This window comes from Camelus bactrianus, chromosome X (genome assembly GCF_048773025.1).
Source record: "Camelus bactrianus isolate YW-2024 breed Bactrian camel chromosome X, ASM4877302v1, whole genome shotgun sequence".
In the NCBI taxonomy this organism is placed as follows: domain Eukaryota; kingdom Metazoa; phylum Chordata; class Mammalia; order Artiodactyla; family Camelidae; genus Camelus; species Camelus bactrianus.
Window position 1 is genome coordinate 118,038,193 of NC_133575.1, and position 23,004 is coordinate 118,061,196.

Here is a 23,004-nt window from a genome sequence, read left to right on the forward strand (position 1 = left end):
GAGAGTTTCCTTTTTCATCAATAATATATGTTTTATTTTATCAAATGCTCATTCTATGTCTATTTAGATGATCATATAGTTCTTTTTCTTTTTTAGTCTGTTAACATTGATAAGTTACAGTGATTGATTTTTATTACTAAACTAACCATGCATTCCTGGAATAAACCCCATCAACAAAGATGAATTATTCATTTTCCGTTTTGCTGGATTTGCTTTGCTAAAAATTTGTTAATAATTTTTGCATCTATGTACATAAGGGATATTAGTTTATGGTTTTCTTTTTTGTAAGGTCTTTCTCTGGCTTTGGTATCAGAGAAATGTTGGCTTCAGAAAATGAGTTGGATAGTATAGCCTTCTTTTCAGTTTAATTGGAGAGTTTGTGTACAATTGATATTCTTTCTTCCTTAAGTACTTGGTAGAATTCACTAGTCAAGCTTTTTGGGCCTGGAGACTTCTTTGTGGGAACATTTTTTACCTCCCAGTTTGATTTATTTAATAGTATAGGGCTATTCATGGTATCTATTTCTTCTTGAATGAGCTTTGATAATTTGTGTTTTTCAAGGAACTTATTAATTTTATCCAAGTAGTTGAACTTATTGGCATAAATTTGTTCATAATATTTTTATCCTTTACCTATTATCTGTAAAATCTATAGTAATGTCATCTCTCTCATCCCTATATTGGTAATTTGTGTCTCTTTTCTGATAAATCTGGCTAGAGGTGTAACAGTTTTATTGAGTATCTCAAAGAATTATCTTTGGTTTCATTGGTTTTCTTTTTTTCTGTTTACTGTTGCTTTTATGTCAACTCTGATCTGTGTTATTTCTTTCCTTTTGCTTACTTTGAGCTTCATTTGTTCTTCTGTTTCTAGTTTTTAAAAGGTGGATGGAATCTGAGTTCCTTTATTTGAGACCTATCTTCTTTCCTATTATATAATTTCCTTCTCTAAGTACTGCTTTAGTTGTATCCCACAAATTTTGGTATGTGTTTTCATTTTTATTCAGTTCAGAATACTCTTCTAATTTTCCTTTTGAACTCTTCATTGATCTACAAGTTATCTGAAAGTATGTTATTTAGTTTCTAAATACTGTGGGGTTTTCATGATATCTGTTATTGATTTTTAATTTAATTCCATTGTGGTCAGAAAAAATACTTTTTGTGACTTGAATCCTATTAAAATTATTAAGAATGTTTTGTTTACACATATTTTATATTTAATTTTTAAAATTATATATAATTGTTCTACCACACTATGTTAGTTCCAGGTGCACATCGTAGTGATTTGATAATTCTATACCTTACAAAATGATCACCACAATAAGTCAAGTTACATCTGTCACCATACAGAGTTATTACAGTACTATTGACTATGTTCCATATGCCGTACATTGAGAATGTTTTATGACCCAGAATATGGTCTGTATAAGTTAATTTTCTGTGTGCATTTGAAAAGGATATGCATTCTGATGTTGAGTGGAGTGTGCTTATAAGTATCTATTATGTCAATATTTTTTTAAAAAGGTAATCAAAATCTCTTTGTTGTTTCTTATTTAGAGATATAAAGGGCAAAATCAATAAAAATAAAGACATTTAGTCAACTTAATAGCTGGTGTGCAGTCTGAGGTTATATAGTAATAATTTCTCCAGAGGCCACCTAAGCTAGTAATTGCCTTTTTCTCTTAATTTCCAATGCTGATTTTCCCTATCCAATTCATCCCTTAAATATTTCCAATACTGATTCCCCCTCCCCTTCTTTAAATATAATTTACTTTGTGGTAATAAGACATAAGAGGACTGGAATACATGTTTTGGGAAAAATAAAGGAAGAGAAAAGCTTTGGCCTTCAGATATTTTTTGTTAAAATACAATGCATACACAGGTGACAGAATGCCAGCAAATATATGGGTACAAATATGAATACTGTACTCATTTCTGTTTTTGTTTTATTTTGTGGGGGGAGGTAATTAGGTTTATTATTATTTATTTAATGGAGGTACTGGGGATCAAACCCACGATCTCGTGCATGCTAATCATGCACTCTACCAATGAGCTATACCCTCCCCTCTGATTGTACTCATTTCTTAAGCACAAGGAAAAAGAAAGGAAAGTGGAAATTTGATTTTAAACCAAGCTAGAATGTTTCTTTTTTTAACCTCATGCTTTATATTTTTGTTTATGTATTTAGTAAGATTTTCTATAAGAATGAGTTTTTAAAACTTCATATATGCAACAACACCTATGTACAACAAACCCTATGTAGTACTCTTGCCAAACCTGGGTGTAATAATGAGAAAATAATCAAACAAATCCAAAATGTGGCACATTCTGTACTACAACTGGCCTGAATCTTGAAAAAAAAAAACAAAACAGTGATTAGGAATAAGGAGACTCTTCTATAGGTCAGGTGGTACTTGTGTCCACTGTTCTATCAAGTTTTGAGAGAAGGGTATTGACATCTCCAACCAAAATTGTTCATTTGTCTATTTTCCTCATAGTTCTTCTGTTTTTATCAATATCTTCTGAAGCTGTTATTATATGTGTACATGTTTGGGACTGTCTTGTATTTTTTATGAATTAACCATGTTATCATTACAAAATTACCTTCTTCATCCCTGTTAATATTCTTTGCTCTGAAATCAACTTTGATATTGGTATAGCCATACTTAATCTCTTTTGAGTTTTGTTAACATGTTGTATCTTTACTTTTAACCTATTTGTGTTTTTAAATTTAAAGGGTGATTTTTTTGTAGTTAGCATATAGTTGGGTCTAGGAATTATCTAATCTGACAATCTCTGCCATTTAATTGACATATTTGGATTCTTTACATTTAATATGATTACTAATGAGGTTAGGTTTAAATCTACCAACTTGCTATTTGTTTTCTATATTTGGCTCATCTAATTTCTGTTTACTTTTTCCTCTTTCTTCTGCCTTCTTTTGGATTAATTGGATAATTTTTATGATTTAATTTTATCTCCTTTGTGAGTTTATTAGTGATAATTTTTTGTTATATTGCTTTAGTGGTTGTTTTAGGGTATATAGCAGGGTTTCTCAACATTGTCACTATTGACACCATGGGCCAGATAACTATAGTGGCAAGAAGTTCTATGCATTGTAGGATTTTGAGCAGCATCAGTGGCCTCCACCCACTAGATGCCAGTAGCACTTCCTCAGTTGTAATAGTCAGAAATGTCTCCAGACCATGCCAAATATTCCCTGCAGGGCAAAATCACCCCTGGTAGAGAAATATTGGTTTACATTTCTTTTTACTTGTCACAGTCTGCCTTCAGGTGATATTATACTAGTTCACATGTGGTATTAAGCACCTTACAACACTATACTTCATTTCTCTCCTGGCTTCTGTGCTACTGCTGTCATACATTTTACTTGTATGTGTGCTATAAGCCCATCATATGTTGTTATTAGTTTTACTTTACAAACAGTTGGTTATCTTTTCAATTCCAGTTTTAAAACGTATTTTTAATGGGTAAAGAACTCTAGGTTGACCTTTTTGTCTTTTAGAACTATAAAGATATTTCTCCACTGTCCAACAAGAAAGTGGCAATCATCTTTACCCTTTCCTATTTACTTAATTTGGCTTTTTTCTGACTTCTTTTAAGACTCTTTATCATTGGTTTAAAACTATTTGATTATAGGGTACCATGGTATAATTGTTTTCATGTATCCTGTGCTTGGGTTTCATTGAGCTTCCTAGACCTGTGGGTTTACATTTTTCATCAAATTCAGAAAAATCTCAGCCATTATTTCTACAAAATTTTTTCTCTTTCATTCTCTCTTCTTTGGGTATTTGTATTTTAAATTTTTAAAATTATTACTATTTTTTTTAATTGAAGTACAGTCAGTTATAATGTGTTAATTTCTGGTGTACAGCACAATGTCCCAGTCATTCATATACATACATATATTCGTTTTCATATTTTTTCATTAAAGGTGATTATAAGATATTGAACATAGTTCCCTGTGCTATACAAAAGAAACTTTTAAAAAATCTGTTTTTATATATAGTGGCTAACATTTGTAAATCTCAAACTCCCAGGTTTATCCCTTCCCACCCGTTTCTCCAGTAACCAGAAGATTGTTTACTAAGTCTGCAAGTCTGGTTTTTTTGGATATTTCAATTACACATATTTAGGCTACTTAATACTGTCTCACAGTTCACTGATGCTCTGTTCATTGTTTTTCAGTCTTTTTTTTTTCCTATTTGTGATCTATTGTTGTTCCTTGAGGTTCACTAATCCTTTTTCTGTAATGTTTAATTTTCTGTTAATCCTATCCAGTGTTACTTTTTATCTCAAGCATGTTTTAAAGTCTGATTTGAGTCTTTTTTTCTTTCTTTCTGTCTACTTAACATGTTCAGTCTTTCATCTAGCTTTTTGAATATACAGAATAGTTATAATATCTGTTTTAAGGTCTTTGCTAATTACTGTTGCATTTCTGGGTCAATTTCATTCGATTTTTCTCTCAGGGGTTGGATTTTTCTGCTGCTTTGCATGCCTGGCAATTTTTGATTGGATGCAGACATTCTGAATTTTACATTTTTGGGTGTTAGATATTCCTTTAAATATTCTTGAGCTTTGTTTTGAGATGCTGTTAATAGGAAATGGTTTGATCCTTTTGGGTCTTGCTTTTAAGCTTTATCAGGCAAAAACAAAGCAGTATTTAATGTAAGGTTCATTTTCCCTGCTCATAGGCACAAACCTTTTTAATACTCTGTCATCTACTGAATTATGAGATTTCCTATTAAGGCTCTTGGGAACAGGCACTGTTCCTGGCCCTGGGTATACTTTGAGGATAGTACTTATTCCCTTTATCCCTTTATTCCTTCTAGGTTGTTATCTCTGTGGCCTTGTGTAGTTTCTTTACATATATGCCCTGGTTGCTACTCAACTGAGCACTTGAACGGGACCATCCAAAGATCTCTGGAGTTCTTTCTCTTTGCAGCTGTCTCTTCTATAGTCCTTTGCACTGCAAATTCAAGCCTCCTTGGCTTTCCCAGAGCCTTGGCTCTATCTTTTCGACTCAAGGACACCATCAAGCTCTAGGTGGGGTTCCCCTCCCTGTGCTGTAGCCTGGAAACTTTCTTCATGGAGAAACAAGCTTGTTTCTAATCCCCCAGGTTTCACTGTCCTTCACTGCCTTTTTTCCAAGATCTTGTGAGTCACTGTTTCACTTTTTAAAAAATACTTTTTTAGTTGTTTCAAGAAGGAGGTAAGTCTGGTCCCCATCCCTTCATTCTAGCCTGTACTGTGGTTCCTTCAAGTTAAAAATGGTATTTAGAAACCAAGGTCTGGGTGCTAGGTATACCCATTATTACTACTCTAGTAGCTTCTAGACTCTCAGTAGATGGAGCTGGCAAAAAGTATGTATGTATGTACATGCAGGTATGTATGTACGTACACACACACACACACACACACCATGAATTCAAACCGATAATCCAATCCATTCGCACACCTTAGGGTTCATTCTAGCATTCTCTCTTTCCATATTTACAATTCTCTCCTCTGACATGGAGAAACTTAGTCCTCCTATCCATAATATGTTTACTTATTGCTCAATCCTAGAATGTACAAAAAGCAGTTTCAGAATTGCTAATCTATACCACTATGAAAAACAAACTGCTATGGACTGATTGTGTCCCCCTACCACCCCCAAATTCATATGGTGGTATTTGGAGGTGGAGCATTTGGAAGATAATTAGGTATGAGGGTAGAACCCTCCTGAATGGGATTAGTGCCCTTATAAGAAGAGACACAAGAGAGATGATCACTCTCTTCACCAGGTGAGGACACAAGAAGGTATTTGTCTGCAGACCAGGAAGAGGGCCTTCACCAAGAGCCAGATCAGCTGGCACCTTGATCTTGGGCTCCCTAGCCTCCAGGACTATGAGAAATGAATTCCTGTTGTTGAAGCCACCCAGTCTCTGGTATTTTTGTTATAGTAGCCTAAACTGAGTAATGCAAAAACCTACTAAATGGAGGTCAAAATTTGTTTAAAGTTCTTTTTGTCTTCTTCCTGAAAGTATATACTCAAAGTAGTGTGTTCAACCCACACACAGCATACTCCATGAATTTCTCCCTGACTAGTTGGATGTGAGGAGGGGAGGGCACTTGTAATCCTCCATCATTTTTGTTCCATCTAGATTGTGGTGTGGGGCCCAGACACATTCTGCTGGGTGGGAAAGAGAGGGGAGGGAGCTAGATTTTATGCTGATGTACCACCATGTGCCAACGAGGCCACACAGTGCTAGGACCCTCAACCCAGATGCTCCACTGAACCCACTGTTAGGTGGAGTTTAGGTGTGTTTGGGGTGAGAAGTAAGTAGAGGTAGATTGGTTGGCCTTGGTAACAAGCCCATTCTAGCATGAAAATGGAACTATTTGTGTATTACTTACCTATTTTCCCTCCAGGGGAGAAAATGGGAAGTGAGGGCAACTGGTGAACACTGTGTTACAACAAGAGCGTATTTATATGAGTCATCCCTTCTACATGATGAATCTGATGGAGTCACTGAAGAGTCTAAAGTTCCTCTTCCCAGGCTTCGTGATCAATGTGTTCAACCTCACTGGCAAATCCCTGACTGAAAACAGTATTAATTAGTGATCTGTCCCTTGTCTGGGGGAGTGAGTGTAATGACTTTGAGCCTCTAAGGCTTCTGTTAAGTTTACAAAGTGACTTCAGAATTTCTATGAGAATGTTGGCTCTGCAAATGTGCTTCCAATTTGCTCCCCAGATGAATTCAGTTTGAACTCTGACTACTTTGAAATCGAGCTACTAAATGAATTAGGGGGATGTTTAATCTTTGAAGTATGCTGTGTCCCCAAATGTCTATTAAATGAACTATAGAAAACATCTGATTTTGACAACTCAGCATTAAAAATGGATCCACTTCTTTGTATATATCCAAAGGAAGTGATATAAAGCATCTCAAAATGATACCTAAACTCCCATGTTCACTGAAGCATTATTCCCAATAGACAAGGTATGAAAACAACCTAAATGTCTGTTAGTAGATGAGTGGAAGAGAAAATGTGGTATGTGTATATGTATGCATATATGTATACACACACACACATACATATACATACATACACACACACACCATTTGTAACAACATGGCTGAACTTGGAGGATATTATACTAAATGAAATAAGCCAGACACAGAATGACAAACGCTGCGTGCTCTCACTTATATGTGGAGTCTAACATAGTCCAACTCATAGAAGCAAAGGGTAGAATGGTGGTTGCTGGGGCAGAGGTGGTAGAGGGGAAGCTGAGGAAGTGCTGGTCTAGGAATACAAAGTTTCAGGATGAATGAGTTCTAGAGATCAAGTGATTCTAGACATGGTGATTATATAGTTGAAATTTGTTAAGGTAGATCATAAATGTTAAGTCACCACTAAAAAATGGTAATTATGTGAGGTGATGGATATGTTAATTAGCTTGAGTGCCATAATCATTTCACAATGTGTATGTCTCACAATGTGTAGTATCAATGTGTACACCTTAAATATGTACGTATAATTCCTATTTGTCAATTATACCTCAATAAAGCTGGAATCAAACAAACAAAAACTGACCTGAATTGACTGTCTTACAGGTATGAGAGAATTGAAATCCCAATTCACATTGTACCTCATGTAACCATTGGAAAAGTGTGCCTTGAATCAGCAGTCGAGCTACCCAAAATCTTGTGCCAAGAGGAGCAGGATGCATACAGGCGGATCCACAGGTCAAGCCCGTCCTTCTCGTTTCACTGCCCAGGGCCTCTGCAGCCTAGATTAGATGAATTGCTGCTTTGCTACTAACTGAAACTATTTTATCCCTTTAGCCTTACGCATCTGGACTCGGTAACCAAGATTCATAATGGCTCAGGTAAGATATTTTTCTTGAGTATGGGTGGTGAAATACTCATGTGACAAGCAAATTTTGCTGAAGTGATTGAAATGATGAGTACAAATTATCCTTGAGTTTTCTTTGCCAAGAGCTTTGCCATTCATTAATCCCACTCCAAACTTTTCTATTGAATGCTGTAGACAATTGAGTACTCTACCTGCTACCTAGAGTAAGACTGGAGGAAAGGCAGGAGCGAGCTTTATGATAGGGCTTTTCAGTTCTCAGGGATGCTGGAAGAATCCTAATTTGTTGTATTTGCCAGTTTCCAACGTGATACCCCTACCGTGGCTGATTTCAGACAACTTACATGCCTTATATGTACAGACAACTACATACCAGTTTCCAAACTTCCTGAAATTTCAACAATGAGCCTACTGTGGTGGGAGTTGACAGAGATGGATACACAGACAGACAGATAAAAGGGAGAGCATGAAAGAGGAAATCTTTTCATGTCAGTAAATATACAAGTACTTTTTATACAAGGCCAAGGAGCAGAAAGCCCAATACAGTATACACACTAAATCACTTTTAAAAGTTAAAAAAATACAGGAAGGAAATATAAGAGGATGTTTTTCAAAGTCTAGGGAGGTGATGGCTTAAGTATAATCTGAAGCCCTGAACTCAAAAGACCAACTAAATAAGAATTAAAGACTTTATAGATCCCTACAGAAAAAAGTTGAGCTTCACTTCTAAAAATGTATCCTTCAAAATAGGACAACTGTGCAAAAATAAGGGGATATTAATTCCAGTCTTTACAGTAGCAAAAAATTGGACGCCACTGAAATGTCCACCAATAGAGGACTTATTAAATTGGTACATCCATTCTGATGAATATTGTACAGCCTATAAGAAGGAAAGGTGAGTCTTTACTGACAAAGAGAGATGTCTATGGCTTATTGTTATGTGGGGTAAAAGTAACATCCAAAACCATACAGTTTTTATTCAAAAGTATACACACACACATGTACACACACATATACATATATCTTGGTAGATACACCCCATAGTATTACAGTGGTCATTTGCAACAAGTCATATATGATAAGGAAAAAATTTACTTCCATTAGGTGGAATTTGTTTTAAAAAGAGTGCCATAGAATCTCTGTCTCACATGAAGCTGAATTAATGTACTTATTTCTTCAGTGTATGTAACATTTGGTGAACAACTTTCTTTCTGGACTTGTGTAAGATTAAGTTGCAGAAGACAGAGTTCTAGCTTACTGGGAAGTTACGGTCATTATGGTGTGGGAAGGTCTGAGACCTGGGGAAAGAGACCCTTCTGTTGCTCTTAGCCGTTTTGACTAAGGGAGGAAAAAGTGGGTTCTTTTCTGCTCTCTGCGTAGCCAGGCCACCTCTGGCTTAAGGATCCGGAGATGTTCAGGATGGCCTCAGAACAGGTATCTTCTTTTCTCAGCTCTTCCGACTGTCCCTTGGCTGACCATACAAAATTGTCTGCCAAGTCTGCTTATTGCACTTTTTCTACTTTCTCTTCCTTCCCTTTCTTCCTGACTCACTGTTGGGGGGCTGCTGGTGGTGGGGTGTTATCTCTGTGTTTTTCCTATTAAAGTGTTTACCAAGAACCTGTGCAGTCAGATGTCAGCAGTTAGCGGGCCTCTACTACAGTGGTTGGAGGACAGACTGGAGCAAAACCAGCAGCATCTGCAGGAGTTGCAACAGGAAAAGGAAGAGCTTTTGCAAGAACTTTCTTCTCTAGAATAAAGCAGGAGACAAAATGGGGTAAAAACCTTTTTTTTTTTTCCAATTAGTGTGCTAAACATGGTCTGAAAATTCACATGCAGCATGTGAAAGCAGACAGTGGGGCAGCTCTTTTTATATCCCCACAGATGAGTTTTATGCATGCAAGAAATAAACATAAGATGTCTTCCTGAAAGTTTCATTAGGGCCTAATGAACCCTCCTACCTGTCACTGGCTTACAAAAAGCATATGCAAGATGATTTAAGTAGAATATGAAAGATTTTTAAAGGCTATGGAAGGTACATTGGCAAGAACATCCTGTAGTAAAATCCCAGGGAATATATTTCAAATGTTTATATTTCCCTTGTTTTACTTGGAAGTCTTTATTTTCACTTTCAGAAACACTCACCTCCCTAGAACAAACTAAAGGAAAAAGAGTATTTCGTGTTTCAGTTTTGTAGTTGTGATGCTTATGTTGGACGAGTGAGTGGAAGGAAGTGAAGGTGACGCATCAGCACCCTCCTCTATTCTTTGTCCCCACTGAGAGGAGTCTACCTTATGTCTCCCTTCCTGATGTCTAAAATATATATTCTGAGATACCTGTCAAGGGTAAAATCTATGAGTCAAGCCTATTATATACTGGAAATTAAAGTGGGAATTGGAGGAATGTGAAAGAAAGAAAACAAAGCAAGCCCCAATCTCAACAACAGTGACAAGGGGTTGATTTTTTCTTTTCTTCTTGTTTCTCCCTAGATTATTGTTTTTCACATTTCAAAGTGTAGTCCAGAGCCACCTGCACCATAATCATTTGGAGGTCAAACTTCATCTCTGGGAGTGGAACCCAGAAATCTTCATGAACACCCCTAGGGCATAGGCAGTGTAAATGTATTTTCCCTAATTTCCCACAGCCACATTTCTTCTCTATTCTTTTCTTTCCCTATAGGAAAGATGAAAATATCCAGATGTAAAATTAATGAAGCTAAATTGATTTTGAAGAAGAAAAATTTGGAGGACTCACATTACCTAACTTCAAATAAAGCTACAGTAATCAATACAGTATGGTATATGCCCAAGTGATTTTGACAAACGTACAAAAACAATTTAATAAGGGAAGGATAGTCTTTTCAACAAATGATGCTGGAGCAATTGGCAAAAAAAAAAAAAGAACTTTGACCTAAACTGTACACCTTATACAAAAATTAACTTGAAATGTATCATGAACTTAGATGTAAATGTAAATCTATAAAACTTTTAGAAAAAAAAAATCATAGAAAAATCTTCAGGATCTTGGGCTGTACAACAGGTTCTTGGCCTTCACCCCAAAAGCACAATCGTAAAAGGAAAGTGTTGATATTTTGGACTTCATGAAAATGAAAACCTTTTGCTCTGCAAAAAATTTAAGAGGAGGAAATTGTTGAGAGAAATTATTTGCAAACCATTTATCTATATCAATCTAGAATGTATGAAGTCAAGAGTAAAACTACAAACAATCCAATTAGAAAATGAACAGAAGACATGAATAGACATATCACTGAAGAAGACTTATGATGGCAAGTAAGCACATGAAAAGATGTTGAACTTCATTAGTCATCGGGGAATGCAAATTAAAACCACAATGAATTCTGACTAAAGAAAAAATAGTGAAAATACCAGATACTGTTGAACATACAAAGTGGATCTCTCACACATTACTGACAGGAATATAAAATGGTAAGCCATTCTGAAAGAGAGTTTGGAAATTTCTAATAAAGTTAAAGATACATGTATTTTATTACCCAGCAACTGTACTCCTGGACATTTATCCCAAAGAAATGAAAATCTATGTTAGCACAAAAACTTGTGTATAGCCATTCTTAGCAGCTTTGTTTATAATAGCCAAAAACTGGAAACAACCCAGATGTCGTGCAATTGAGTGAGTGGTTAAACCAACCATCCACACCGTGGAATACTACTCTGCAAAGAAAAGGAACAGTCTATTGATACACACAACTTGGATGGACCTCAAGGTTATTGTGATGAATGAAAAAGAGCCAGTCTCAAAAGGTCACATCCTGTATGACTGCATTTGTGTAACATTCTTAAAATGACAAAATTATAGGAAGGAAGAATAGATGAATGTTGCCAGGGATAGGGACTGGAGGCGGTATGGGATATGGATGACTATAAGGGGATAATACAAAGAGTTCCTTTGTGCTGATGGAACAGTTTTGTATCTTGATTGTGGTATCAATTACATGAACCTAGATCTGTGCTGCAACTGCATAGGCCTACACACCCCCAAATGAATGCATGTAAAATCTGGTGAAACCAAATAAGGTCTGTAGTCTAGTTAGCAGTACTGTACCATTGTCAACATGTTGTTTTGAACTTGTACTATAATTATGTGAAAGATCTTACCATGGGGAAACTGGGTGAAGGATACATGGGACTCACTGTACTATTTTTGCAACTTCCTTCAAGTCTATAATTACTGCAAAATAAAATGTTGTAAGTATTAAATAAGGAACTAGCAGATATGGTACTTACTTTGTGAAATAAGAAGAGTGATTAAAAAGAAACTCTGAGGGGAATAAAATGATTTGAATATTTTTACAGGCCAACCTTCAGCACATGTCCCTTCCAAGCTATTTACATTGGTAGACTTACGGCAATTTGAAATTCTTTTTCTAACCTGATAATCTGAGCTGTAATTTGTAAAATAGGCATGTGGCAGAGATCTAGTTAAAGTTGGGTTGTGCTCTCAGGGTGAGGAGGCTGCCAGCAATCAGTTACATTAAACAAATAAGTAAACTGAGCAAAAAATATATTGAGTAAAGTGCAAGCTAGGTTTCTCAGTGTCAGAGAAATGACTTACAAACATGAAAAGGGGGGAGGATAAAATGAACATGGTGTTGGATTGAAATTGGAAGTATTAATATGAACTTTTTTCAAAAAAGATATAGGGGTGTGTGTATGCGCATGTGCACGTGTACATACATACATTTCCTCCCTCTGTCCACTAAGTCTAGAAGGAGTCATACTCTGGTAGCTATAAGCACATCTAGCACCCAGATATTGGTTCTCAAATACTATCCTTCACTAAAGGTAACCAGGACCCCCCCTGGGAGAAATGGCTGGTTCCAGAGCTGGGGCACAGAAAGTATGAGATAAACCAGACCATCTTTTTGAGCCATAAAGTAAGGAAATGTCCAGTCTGAATGGGTTCCCATTGGCCAAATCTGGGACAATTTGTGCATCAAAATCAGAGTAAAGGATTATAATCCTTTGAATAATATAAGAATCTGAGTTCACACTGATAAAAACAGATGGAGGAAGAAAGAAAAACTCTCACTTAAGTAGAAAACTAACTAGTAAATGTCAAATGAATGATGAAATTAGAAAGTCACCCTTGGGTGAACATCATAGTGGCTGATTCAGGTGGGAGTCATCCATGGATGACTGATTTCATGTGCAACAGAATATGGAGAAGTTCAAGTCTAAAGGTACTTGTAAAAATTGTGTACTTGTAGAGATTGTGGTGAAAGCCAATTTGTGGACTCAGTGAATAGCCAGAATAACCTTGAAAAACAAACACACTTCTTGATTTCAAAATGTATACAAAGCAATGGTAATCCAGACAGTTCAGTACTGTCACAAGGATAGATATATAAATCATTGGGATAGAATTGAGAGCCCAGAGATGTACCTATATATCTATGGTCAATTTATTATCAACAAGGGTGCTGAGACTACTGAATGGGGAAAGAATCTTTTCAACAACTGGTGATTGGACCACTGTATATCCACATGCAATAGAATGAAGCTGGACCTCCACCCTACACCATATTCAAATATTTAACTCAAAATGTATCAAAGACCTAAATGTAAGAGCTAAAAAATAAAAACCTTAGAAGAAAACATAGTAGTAAATTTCATAACCTTGGTTTGCGCAGTGGATTATTAGATGACACCAAAAGCACAAGCAACAAAGAAAAAAATAGATCAATTTGACTTTATAAGAATTAAAAAATTTTGTACATCAAATGACATTATCAAAAATGAAAAGACAACACAGAATGGGAGAAAATATTTGCAAATCATATAAATAAGAGTCTACTATCTAGAATATATGAAGAACTTTGATCTCACATACACACAAAACAAGATACGAAAACTGTCAATAAGCACATGAAATGATGCTTGACATCATTAGTCATCAGGGAAATGCAAATCAAAACCATGAGATACTTCACATCGACCAGAATAAAAAAGTATGCTAATTACAAGTGTTGATGGGGATGTGGAGAAACTGGAACACCTGTACACTGCTGATGGGAATGTAAAATGGTGCAGCCAATTTGGACAATAGCCTGGTAGTTTCTCCAGAAGTTCAACATAATATTACCATAAGACTGAGCAACTGCACTCCTAGGTGTATATTTCTCACAGCATTGAAAACTGGTACTCAAACAAAAAGTTGGACATGAATGTTCATAACAGAGCTATTCACAATAGCCAAAAGGTGAAAACAACCCAAATGTCCATAAACTGTAACTGTAATAAACAAATGAGGTCTATCTATACAATGGAATATTATTCTGTCATAAAAAGGGATGAAGTACTGACACTTGCTACAATATCAACGAACCCTGAAAACACTGTGGAAAAGGGCAGACATGAAAGGACACATATTGTATAATTCCATTTATGTGAAATGTTCACAACAGGGGAATCCACAGAGACAGAAACAGATTAGCTGTGGCCAGAGGCTGCAGGGCAGAAAGGTATTGGGTTTCTTTCTGAAGTGATGAAAGTGTTCTAGAGTTGACTTGTGGTGATGGTTGGACAACACTCTGACTATACTAAAAACCATTGAGTTGTACACTTCCAATGGGTGAATTGTATGTAAATTATGCCTCAGTAAAGCTGTTTATAAAACTGAAAGAAAGAGAGAATCTTCCCTGAAGCTCCAGCTAACCCCGCAGGCTGGCTTCTTCCCGTCTGCCCCATGCTCCCTACACTCCTAGCTGAGGAGATAAGATGTAGTACCTCTTTTTGCTAAAACATAAACAAAAAGTCCTCTTAGAGTTTGGACAAAACTTGGAAGTGAAGAGGGAAAAAAAAACCGTTAAAAGTAAACTTGTTAGTGGGGAGAGTATAGCTCAGTGGCAGAGTACATGCTTAGCCTGCATGAGGTTCTGGGTTCGATCCCCAGTACCTCCATTTAAAAAAAAGAAAAGAAAAGGAAAGAAAGAGCGCTAAAGTAAACTTGCGCATGAGGCTTGGCCCAATTAATTGCAAGAATGTGTAACTGGTGTTGAAATATGTAACATGTTTAAACCGTACATGTTCACAAAGGGTTAGGAATTTTCTCTGATATCCAGTTTTCACTGTATAAATAATGTCTTGGTTGTTGGCAAGTTCCCAGTCTCAATGGCTGTGGCTGCCCACCTGGTGGAACGACTGATAAGCCCCAACAGAATTCAGACGCCTGCTTGTCAAGGAACATTTCTTGAAACAATGGGGTCAGTTCACAACGCTTAGTCCTCTGTCAAAGAAAAAGAGCTGTCTTTTGCAAGGTAAAAAATTCTATGTTCCTGATTTAAAGAATAAAAACAAACTGTTAACTCCTGCCCCAAACTGGCCCATCTGTTTTATGGTACAAAAAGGAAAAGGCTGCATCAGACCTGTGGCGTCCCCCTGGGCTATTGGTGGTGCCTCACTACTGCTAAGACCTTTCCAGGTTACAGTGTTGCCATTTTGGTTCACTCAGCTGACTATGGTCACACTACTGAAGTCCTGAAGCTAATGTGTTTTCTGTTTGATTTGATGGAATTCCTCATACCCCCATGCTTACAACTGTGGGGCCAGATGTGTTGAGGCTGCTTCATACTTCTTCAGGTTGTCAGGGATGTTTCCAGTGAGAGGACGCCGCAATCAGAACAGTGATGGAGGAGTGAGTGCACTGCTGGGAGCCCACATGGCTTCCCCAGCTCAGCTGTGTGCTGTGAGGAAAGCAGTATAGGATGCCAGGACAGGAGACGTGGCCGATCACTGTCCTGCTGAAGGAGCTGTGGAAACAGGAGTGCTTGCAGAAACTATGCAGCAGGAAGATCACTGTACTATTGCTACAAGCGCCTCATTAGTAGAGTTATCTTTACACCACTGCCTTCTTCTTCCTTGACGCTTTTGGTTCCTGAAGATGTCTGGGCCTGGTTCAAAGATGGATCAACCCACTTAAGGCCAGATACCCGCTCCCAACCTCTTCATCAGATCTTTTACTCAAACGGGAGGTATCTTTCCAGGGAATTGTGACATTTACAAGCCAATCCTCTTGCGTCAGGCGTGTGCTGCAGCAGGCCCGAGCCTCAGTCATCCAGCTGTCCTCTGCACTAATGGACAGCCACAGCTGTGCGGCCCCTGAGAAAATGGCTTAAACCTGTGGTGCTTGCCTTGCAACATCCTCCCAAATGCACCTTCTTGTATTTTCACGACGATATGGGCAGTAGCCAACATATTGTCACTTTGGGCCGAGTGAACTGGCACTTGACAGATGATCAAGTCAGCCTCTGTGGGACAAACGTCATGGCAGCATTTGCACAAGACCACGTGAGCCGTGTGGGTGTTCAGGGCAAGGAACCTCGGGGAATGTGCATCATGTTTGTGCTGCCCAGGCAGCAGGGGCTGTTGAAAGATGGCATGGACTCTAAGGAAACACTTAACAAGACAGGCTCAGCTTTCAGTGCAGCACACACTTCTGAGAGTCAGTCTGAGCTGTAATTGTGGCAGTTCTGCAGAAGGGTACCTCACATCAAAACACGATGTTTAATTATGAGCAGTGGAAGCAGGTAGAAGTTTAGGCTGGCTGTAGGAGGCCTAAAGTGCATCATTAACCCTACTCACTCTACCTTTGTTCCACCCATGCCTACCCCTGGGAATCCTGGCTGCTGGAATCCGGGAGAAGCAAAGAGGAGTTGGAGGTAGGTCTTCTTTGTCATCCGGCTCTGCCTGCTGGATGTGGGTGCATCACTTTAAGGAGTCGTCACATCATATTCCTGATCTTTATCATCCATATCCATTATTCTAGGTACAAGGAGTACAAAAAGGAAACTACTGAGCCACTCCCAGAGAAGTCCAGTGACTGTCACACCAATCACGTGGCTGTGGAAGGAGAGCAAGAGTCCTGGCTGGTAGAGAGAGCACCCCTTAAACCCCAGGATGCCTGCAGGGAACCTGAACAAGTGAACCCAGCCTGCCACCACCACTCTCAACTTGATGGCCGACCAACAAAGACTGTAAGGACTCTCCCAGAGATCCCAGCAGCTGCCGACTCTAAGAGTGAAGAGCCTCAGGCCAAGATGACAGGACAAGATTGACTTTCTGGACGCTAATGAAACTTTTTTGTACAAAACTTAATAGACTTGGACTCTGACCCCCAGCTCAACAAAATGCTGCTGCAGACGTTGCTACAGCTTCTTTCGTGAATGTCAGGCCTATACTAGCCTGCCACCCACAAACTGTTACACATTCTCTGGTAGAAGCGGCAGGGATAACGAACAGTGTCACATTGCCCTGGGCTTTGTGCTGCCAGTCAAGGCAGGCTATGTACAGCTGTCAAAACCCGTTACTGCACCTGGATCAATGGCATATTTAACTGGCTTAGTTCCAGTTTTGGAGCCTGGGTGAAGTCTATCCTCCAAGTGGGCCTGATTATAATACTAGAGAATCATAGTCATGGTCACTCTTGTCCTGTGTGCCTAAAACAAACAGAATGAATTTGTATAAGCGTCTATCAGTACAATTTATTAGAGTATATTTGATGGGGTGTCCCATGCTCCTGAGAAGTCTTAGTTGGGTTGGTGAAAAGTCAGTGGTAGGGGTTGAATAGAATGGGTCCACCATGGTACCCTCATGACCTTGCATGTATCCATACACACAAAGCTTGATTCAGGATTTATCTGGGTCTTGGCAGGATGCCTTGTGATCCAACTGGAACACGAGAGAATGGGAAGCTTGTAAGGCCATCTCCCTCCCTCCTTATCTCCCCTGAGAGGCTGTCTCCAGACAGTTTCTCATTACCTTTTGGATTCTGATGAGGTATTATGTCTTTCAGCCCTGCCCCACTCAGAGTATAACTACAGAATATAAAACCTCTTAGCTGCGGTCTAGAAGGGGCTCCTGGGCAGTGGAGTGTGCCACAACTGGTGCTGCAGTCATCAGTATCTAAAAAGGACTTGTTACTTTACAAGCCAAAGCAGTCACTCCTGTGCCCCACCTTTTGCTTGACAATGGGGCAGTTATGTACAAGAGTGCCCTTGATTTTGAGAAATGCACATGAAAGTATTTCGGGGTGATGGAGTAGCATGTCTGCAGCTGTTCTCAAATGGTTCAGAGAAAGCCTAATGATAATGATGGTACACACACATGCACACACACACACTGCACAAATGTGGTGGAATATTAACAATGGAGCAATATGGGTGAAGGGTACATGAGACTTTTTTTGTACTGTTCTTCCAATTTTTCTGTAAGTTGAAAATTATAAAGAATTACTCTTTAGATCCTATATATACATATATGTATAATGTCTGAAAGGCTACATGAGAAAATGATAACTGGCTAATTACCTTCTGTGACTGAGACTAAGGCCAGAGAAAGGGAATCTTATTCACTTTGAAATCTTCTGTAAACTGTTTTTTGAATTTCAACAGTGAACATGTATTACTTTCATAACACAAAACTAAAATAAAATGTCCAATATTTAAAAGTAAAAGAAGGAATATAATAAAGAAAACTTGGAAAATACAAAGGGAAATTCATCTGTCATTTCATCATCATAATACAATTAGTATCACTTTTGCTATTCTTTCTTGTTTTTCTTGTTATTTCAGTTTTTATCCACTTCTAGTACTAATGCATCTTATAGTTCTGTATGTGGATTTTCTCCATTTGACATAATCTTTAAAATTTTACATGGTGCATAGACTTCATAATTATCATTTAAAATAGTAGCTTACTATTCTTTCTGGTGGCAGTACTGTGATTTACTCAATCATTCACTAAATGAAGAACAACAAACTGGGGAAGGAAGCATCCAATTTTCAGAGTTACATACTTCAGCAAAAAATTATGAAAGCCAAAAAATAAGAATATATGACTCACTGACAGGAAAAAAGAAATCAATAGAAACTATCTTGGACAAAACCCAGGCATTGGACTTACTAGGCAAAGAATTTAAATCAACAGTTGTAAATATGCTCAAAGTGCAAAAGGAAACCAGCAGAATGATGTCTCACCAAATAAAAAATAAAAGCAGGGAGACAGAAAATGTTTTAAAAGGAACAATATAGAATTTCTGGAGCTGAAAAAATAATAACTAAAATGAAAAATTCCCTGCAGAGGCTCAACAACGTGTTTGAACAGGCAGAAAGAATCAGTGAACTTGAAGACAGGTCAATTATCTGAGTCTGAGAATCAGAAAGAGAAATGAAAAAGTAACATGACATCAGAGGCCCATCAGACAACATCAAGCATACCAACATACACATAATGGGAGGTCCAGATAAGGAGAAGGGAGAGAAAGGGACGTAAAGAATATTAAAAGAAGTAATGACTGAAAATTTGCCAAATTTAATGAAATTCTTGAATCTACACATTTTAGAAGCTCAAAGATTCCAAATATGATAAACTCAAGAGATCCATACTTAGACACACAGTTGAAATGTCTAAAGCCAAAGACAATGGATCTTGAAATCAGCAAAAGACAAATGACTCATCACATACAAAGATACCTCAAAGATACTGACAACTGAATTCTCACTAGAAACCAGAAGCCAGAAGGCAGTGGGATGACATATTTGAAATGCTGAAAGAAAAAGCTATCAATGAAGAATTCTATATCCAGGAAAATTATTATTTGAAAATGAAGTTACAATAAAGGCATTCCTCAAAAACAAAAAAACCTGAGAAAATTCACTATTAACAGACCTGTCTTTCAAGAAATACTAAAGAGAGTCATTTAGGCTGAAATGAAAGGACATTAGACAGTAAAATTCACATAAAGAGATAAAGATCAATGGTAAAGGCAACTACATAGATAAACATAAAAGGCAATATAATTGTATTTTTGTGCTTTAAAAACTTCCCACCAAGAAAAGCCCAGGACCAGATGGTTTCACTGGCGAATTCTACCAAATATTTCAATTAATACAGATTCACAACTAACCCCAATCCTTCACAAATTATTCAAAAAGAGAAGAGGAGGAAATACTTCCCAACTCATTCTATGAGGCCAATATTACTCTATGCCAACACCAAAGTCACCACAAGAAAGGAAAACTAGAGACCAGTATGAAACTGGACCCCTGTCTAACATCATTTACAAAAGTTTAATCAAAATGTATCACAGACTACCATGTTCAGTGCTAAAGCTATAAAATTCTTAGAAGAAGACATGGGGTAGATATTCATAACATTGGATTAGGCAATGGATCTTTAGGTATGACACCAAAAGCACAAACAACAAAGGAAAAAATAGATAAACTGGACTGGAACACTGTCCAAGATAGGTCACAATTGGAGAATGAAACAAGTCAACAAATTTAAGAACAGTGAAATCAATATCAATCTTTTATGACAACAGTGATATGAAACCAAATCAATAACAGGAGGAAAACTTACTTATATGTGAAAATTAAACAACACACTGTAAATAATCATTGGATCAAGGAATAAATTAAAGAAAAAAAGTAAAAATACCTTGAGACAAATGAAAATGGAAACACAACATACCAAATTCTATTGGATGCAATGAGAGCAATTCTATGAGAGAATTTTAGAGAAATAAACACATGCATTAAGAAAAAAAAATCTCAACGAATAACCTGATTTTACACCTCATGGAACTAGAAAAAGAAGAATTAACTAAGCCCAAAGTTAGCAGAAAGGAGGAAATAATAAAAATCTGAGCAGAAATAAACGAAAGAGACCAGAAAAACAATAGAAAAGATCAGCAAAACTAAAAGTTCGTTTTTTAAAAAGATAAATACAGTTGGCAAACATTTTGCTACACTAATGAAAAAAAGAACACTCAAATAAAGTCAGAAATGAAAGGGAAGATATTACAGCTGATACCATAGAAATATAAAGAATCATGAGACTATTATGAAAAATTATATACCAACAAATAAGATAACAGAAGTTATGGGTAATTTCCTAGAAGCTTACAACCTACCAAAACTGAATTATGAATAGGAAATCTGAACAAACCAATAATAAATAAGATTGAAGCAGTAATCAAAAACCTCCCAGGGGAAAAAACCCATGACCGGATGGCTTCATGGGTGATTTATACAGAACATTTAAAGAAAAATTAATGATAATCCTTCTTAAACTTTTCCAAAAAAATTGAAGACAAGGGAACACATCCAAATTCATTTAATAAGGCCAGCATTACCCTTATACCAAAGTCAGATAACGACACTACAAGGAGGGAAAATTATAGGCCAATCTCCTTGATGAATAAAGATGCAAAAGTCCTCAACAGAATACTAGCAAACTGAATTCAACAGCATAATGAAAGGATCATACAAAATGATCAATTTGGATTTATCCCTGGGATGCAAGGATGGTTCAAAATACTGAAATCAATTAACATGATATATACCACATTAACAGAATGATGCATACAAATCATATAACCATCTCAATAAATGCAGAAAAAGCATTTGAAAAAACCCAACATCTTTTCATGACAAAACTATAAGTTAGATGTAGAATAAATGTATCTCAACATAATAAAAGCCATATGACAAGCCCATAGCTCAAATCACCCTCAGTGGTGAAAAGCTGAAAGTTTTTTCTCAAAGATCAAAAATAAGACAAGGGTGCCCTTTCACCACTTTTTAACATAATACTGGTGGTCCTAGGCAGAGCAATTAGACAATAAAAAGAAATAAAAGGCATCCAAATTTGAAAGAAAGATGTTAAATTATCTCTGTTTGCAGATGATATAGTCTTTTTTTTTTAAACATTTTTTATTGAGTTATAGTCAGTTTACAATGTTGTGTCAATTTCCAGTCTTAAATGTAGGAAAACCTAAAGACTCCACCAAAATTTTTTTAGAATAAACAAATTCAGTAAAGTTGCAGGATACAAAATCAACATACAAAAATCAGTCGCATTTTTTATACACTAACAAACTATCTGTAAAAGAAATTAAGAAAAAACTCTCATATACAATAGCATCAAAAATACTTAGGGATAAATTTAGCCAATGAGATGAAAGATCTTCTACACTGAAAACTATAACATATTGATGAAAGAATTCAAAGAAGACACAAATAAATGGAAACATATCCTGTGTTTCTGGATTGGAAGAATGAATATTGTTAAAATGATCATACTACCTAAAGTGATCTACAGATTCAATGTGATCTCTATCAAAATTCCAACGGTATTTTTCATCGAAATAGAAAAAAATCATATAATTCATATGGAACCACAAAAAACCTCCAATAGCCAAAGTAATCCTGAGTGAGAAGAACAAAGCTGTGGGCTTCCTTATTTCAAGTGATATTACAAAACTACAGTAATCAAAACACTATGGTACTGGCATAAAAGACACATAGACCAATGGAACAGAATAGAGTTCAGGAATAAACCCACCCACACATGGTCAACTAATATTTGACAAGGGAGCCAAGAATACACCATGAGGAAAGGATAGTCTTTTTCATAAGCGGTGTTGGGAAAACTACATATCCACATGCAAATAAATGAAACTGGAGTACTATCCTATACCATACACAAAAATTAACCTAAATGGATTAAATGTGAAACCTGAAAGCATAAAATTCCTAGAGTTAAACCTAGGTGGATGCTCTTTGACATCTACCTGGGCAATGACTTTTTCGATTTGACACCAAAAGCAAAAGTAACAATATCAAAAATAAACAAGTGAGACATCAAACTAAAAAGCTGTGCAGCAATGGAAGCCATCAACAAAATGAAAAATCAGCCTATGGAATGTGAGAAAATATCTGTAAACCATATACCTGATAAGAGGTCAGTACCCAAAATATATAAGGAACGAATACAACAATAGCAAAAAAAAAAAAAAAAAAAACCCCACAAACAATCTAATTTAAAAATAGGACTAGGACCTGAATTTTTCCGAAGAAGACATATAGATGGCCAACAGGAACATGAAGAAATGCTCAGCATCACTTATCAGGGAAATGAAAATCAAAACTACAGTGAGATATCACTTCACACCAGTCAGAATGGCCATTATAAAAAAGACAGCAAATAACAAATGTCGGTGAGGATGTGGAGAAAAGGGAACCCCCATGCACTGCTGGTAGGAATGTAAATTGGTATAGCATTTATGTAAAACAGTTTGTAGATTCTT

General features: G+C 36.8%; 2 protein-coding genes across 4 annotated transcripts in view; one reads left to right on the forward strand and one right to left on the reverse strand.

The window, feature by feature from the left end:
* The window catches only part of BRCC3 (BRCA1/BRCA2-containing complex subunit 3), a 53,043-nt gene extending 40,829 nt beyond the window's left edge, over window positions 1–12,214 (forward strand). For all 3 annotated transcript variants that reach the window (XM_010967091.3, XM_010967092.3, XM_045504391.2), the window contains 4 exons: window positions 7,623–7,754; window positions 7,854–7,897; window positions 9,486–9,655; window positions 10,558–12,214. In XM_010967091.3, coding sequence (XP_010965393.1) covers window positions 7,623–7,754; window positions 7,854–7,897; window positions 9,486–9,637 — 328 coding nt within the window. In that variant the 3' untranslated portion in view covers window positions 9,638–9,655; window positions 10,558–12,214. The remainder of the gene's footprint in view (window positions 1–7,622; window positions 7,755–7,853; window positions 7,898–9,485; window positions 9,656–10,557) is intronic.
* The window catches only part of MTCP1 (mature T cell proliferation 1), an 86,121-nt gene that overhangs the window by 46,738 nt on the left and 16,379 nt on the right, over window positions 1–23,004 (reverse strand). The gene's annotated exons all lie outside the window — the stretch shown is intronic.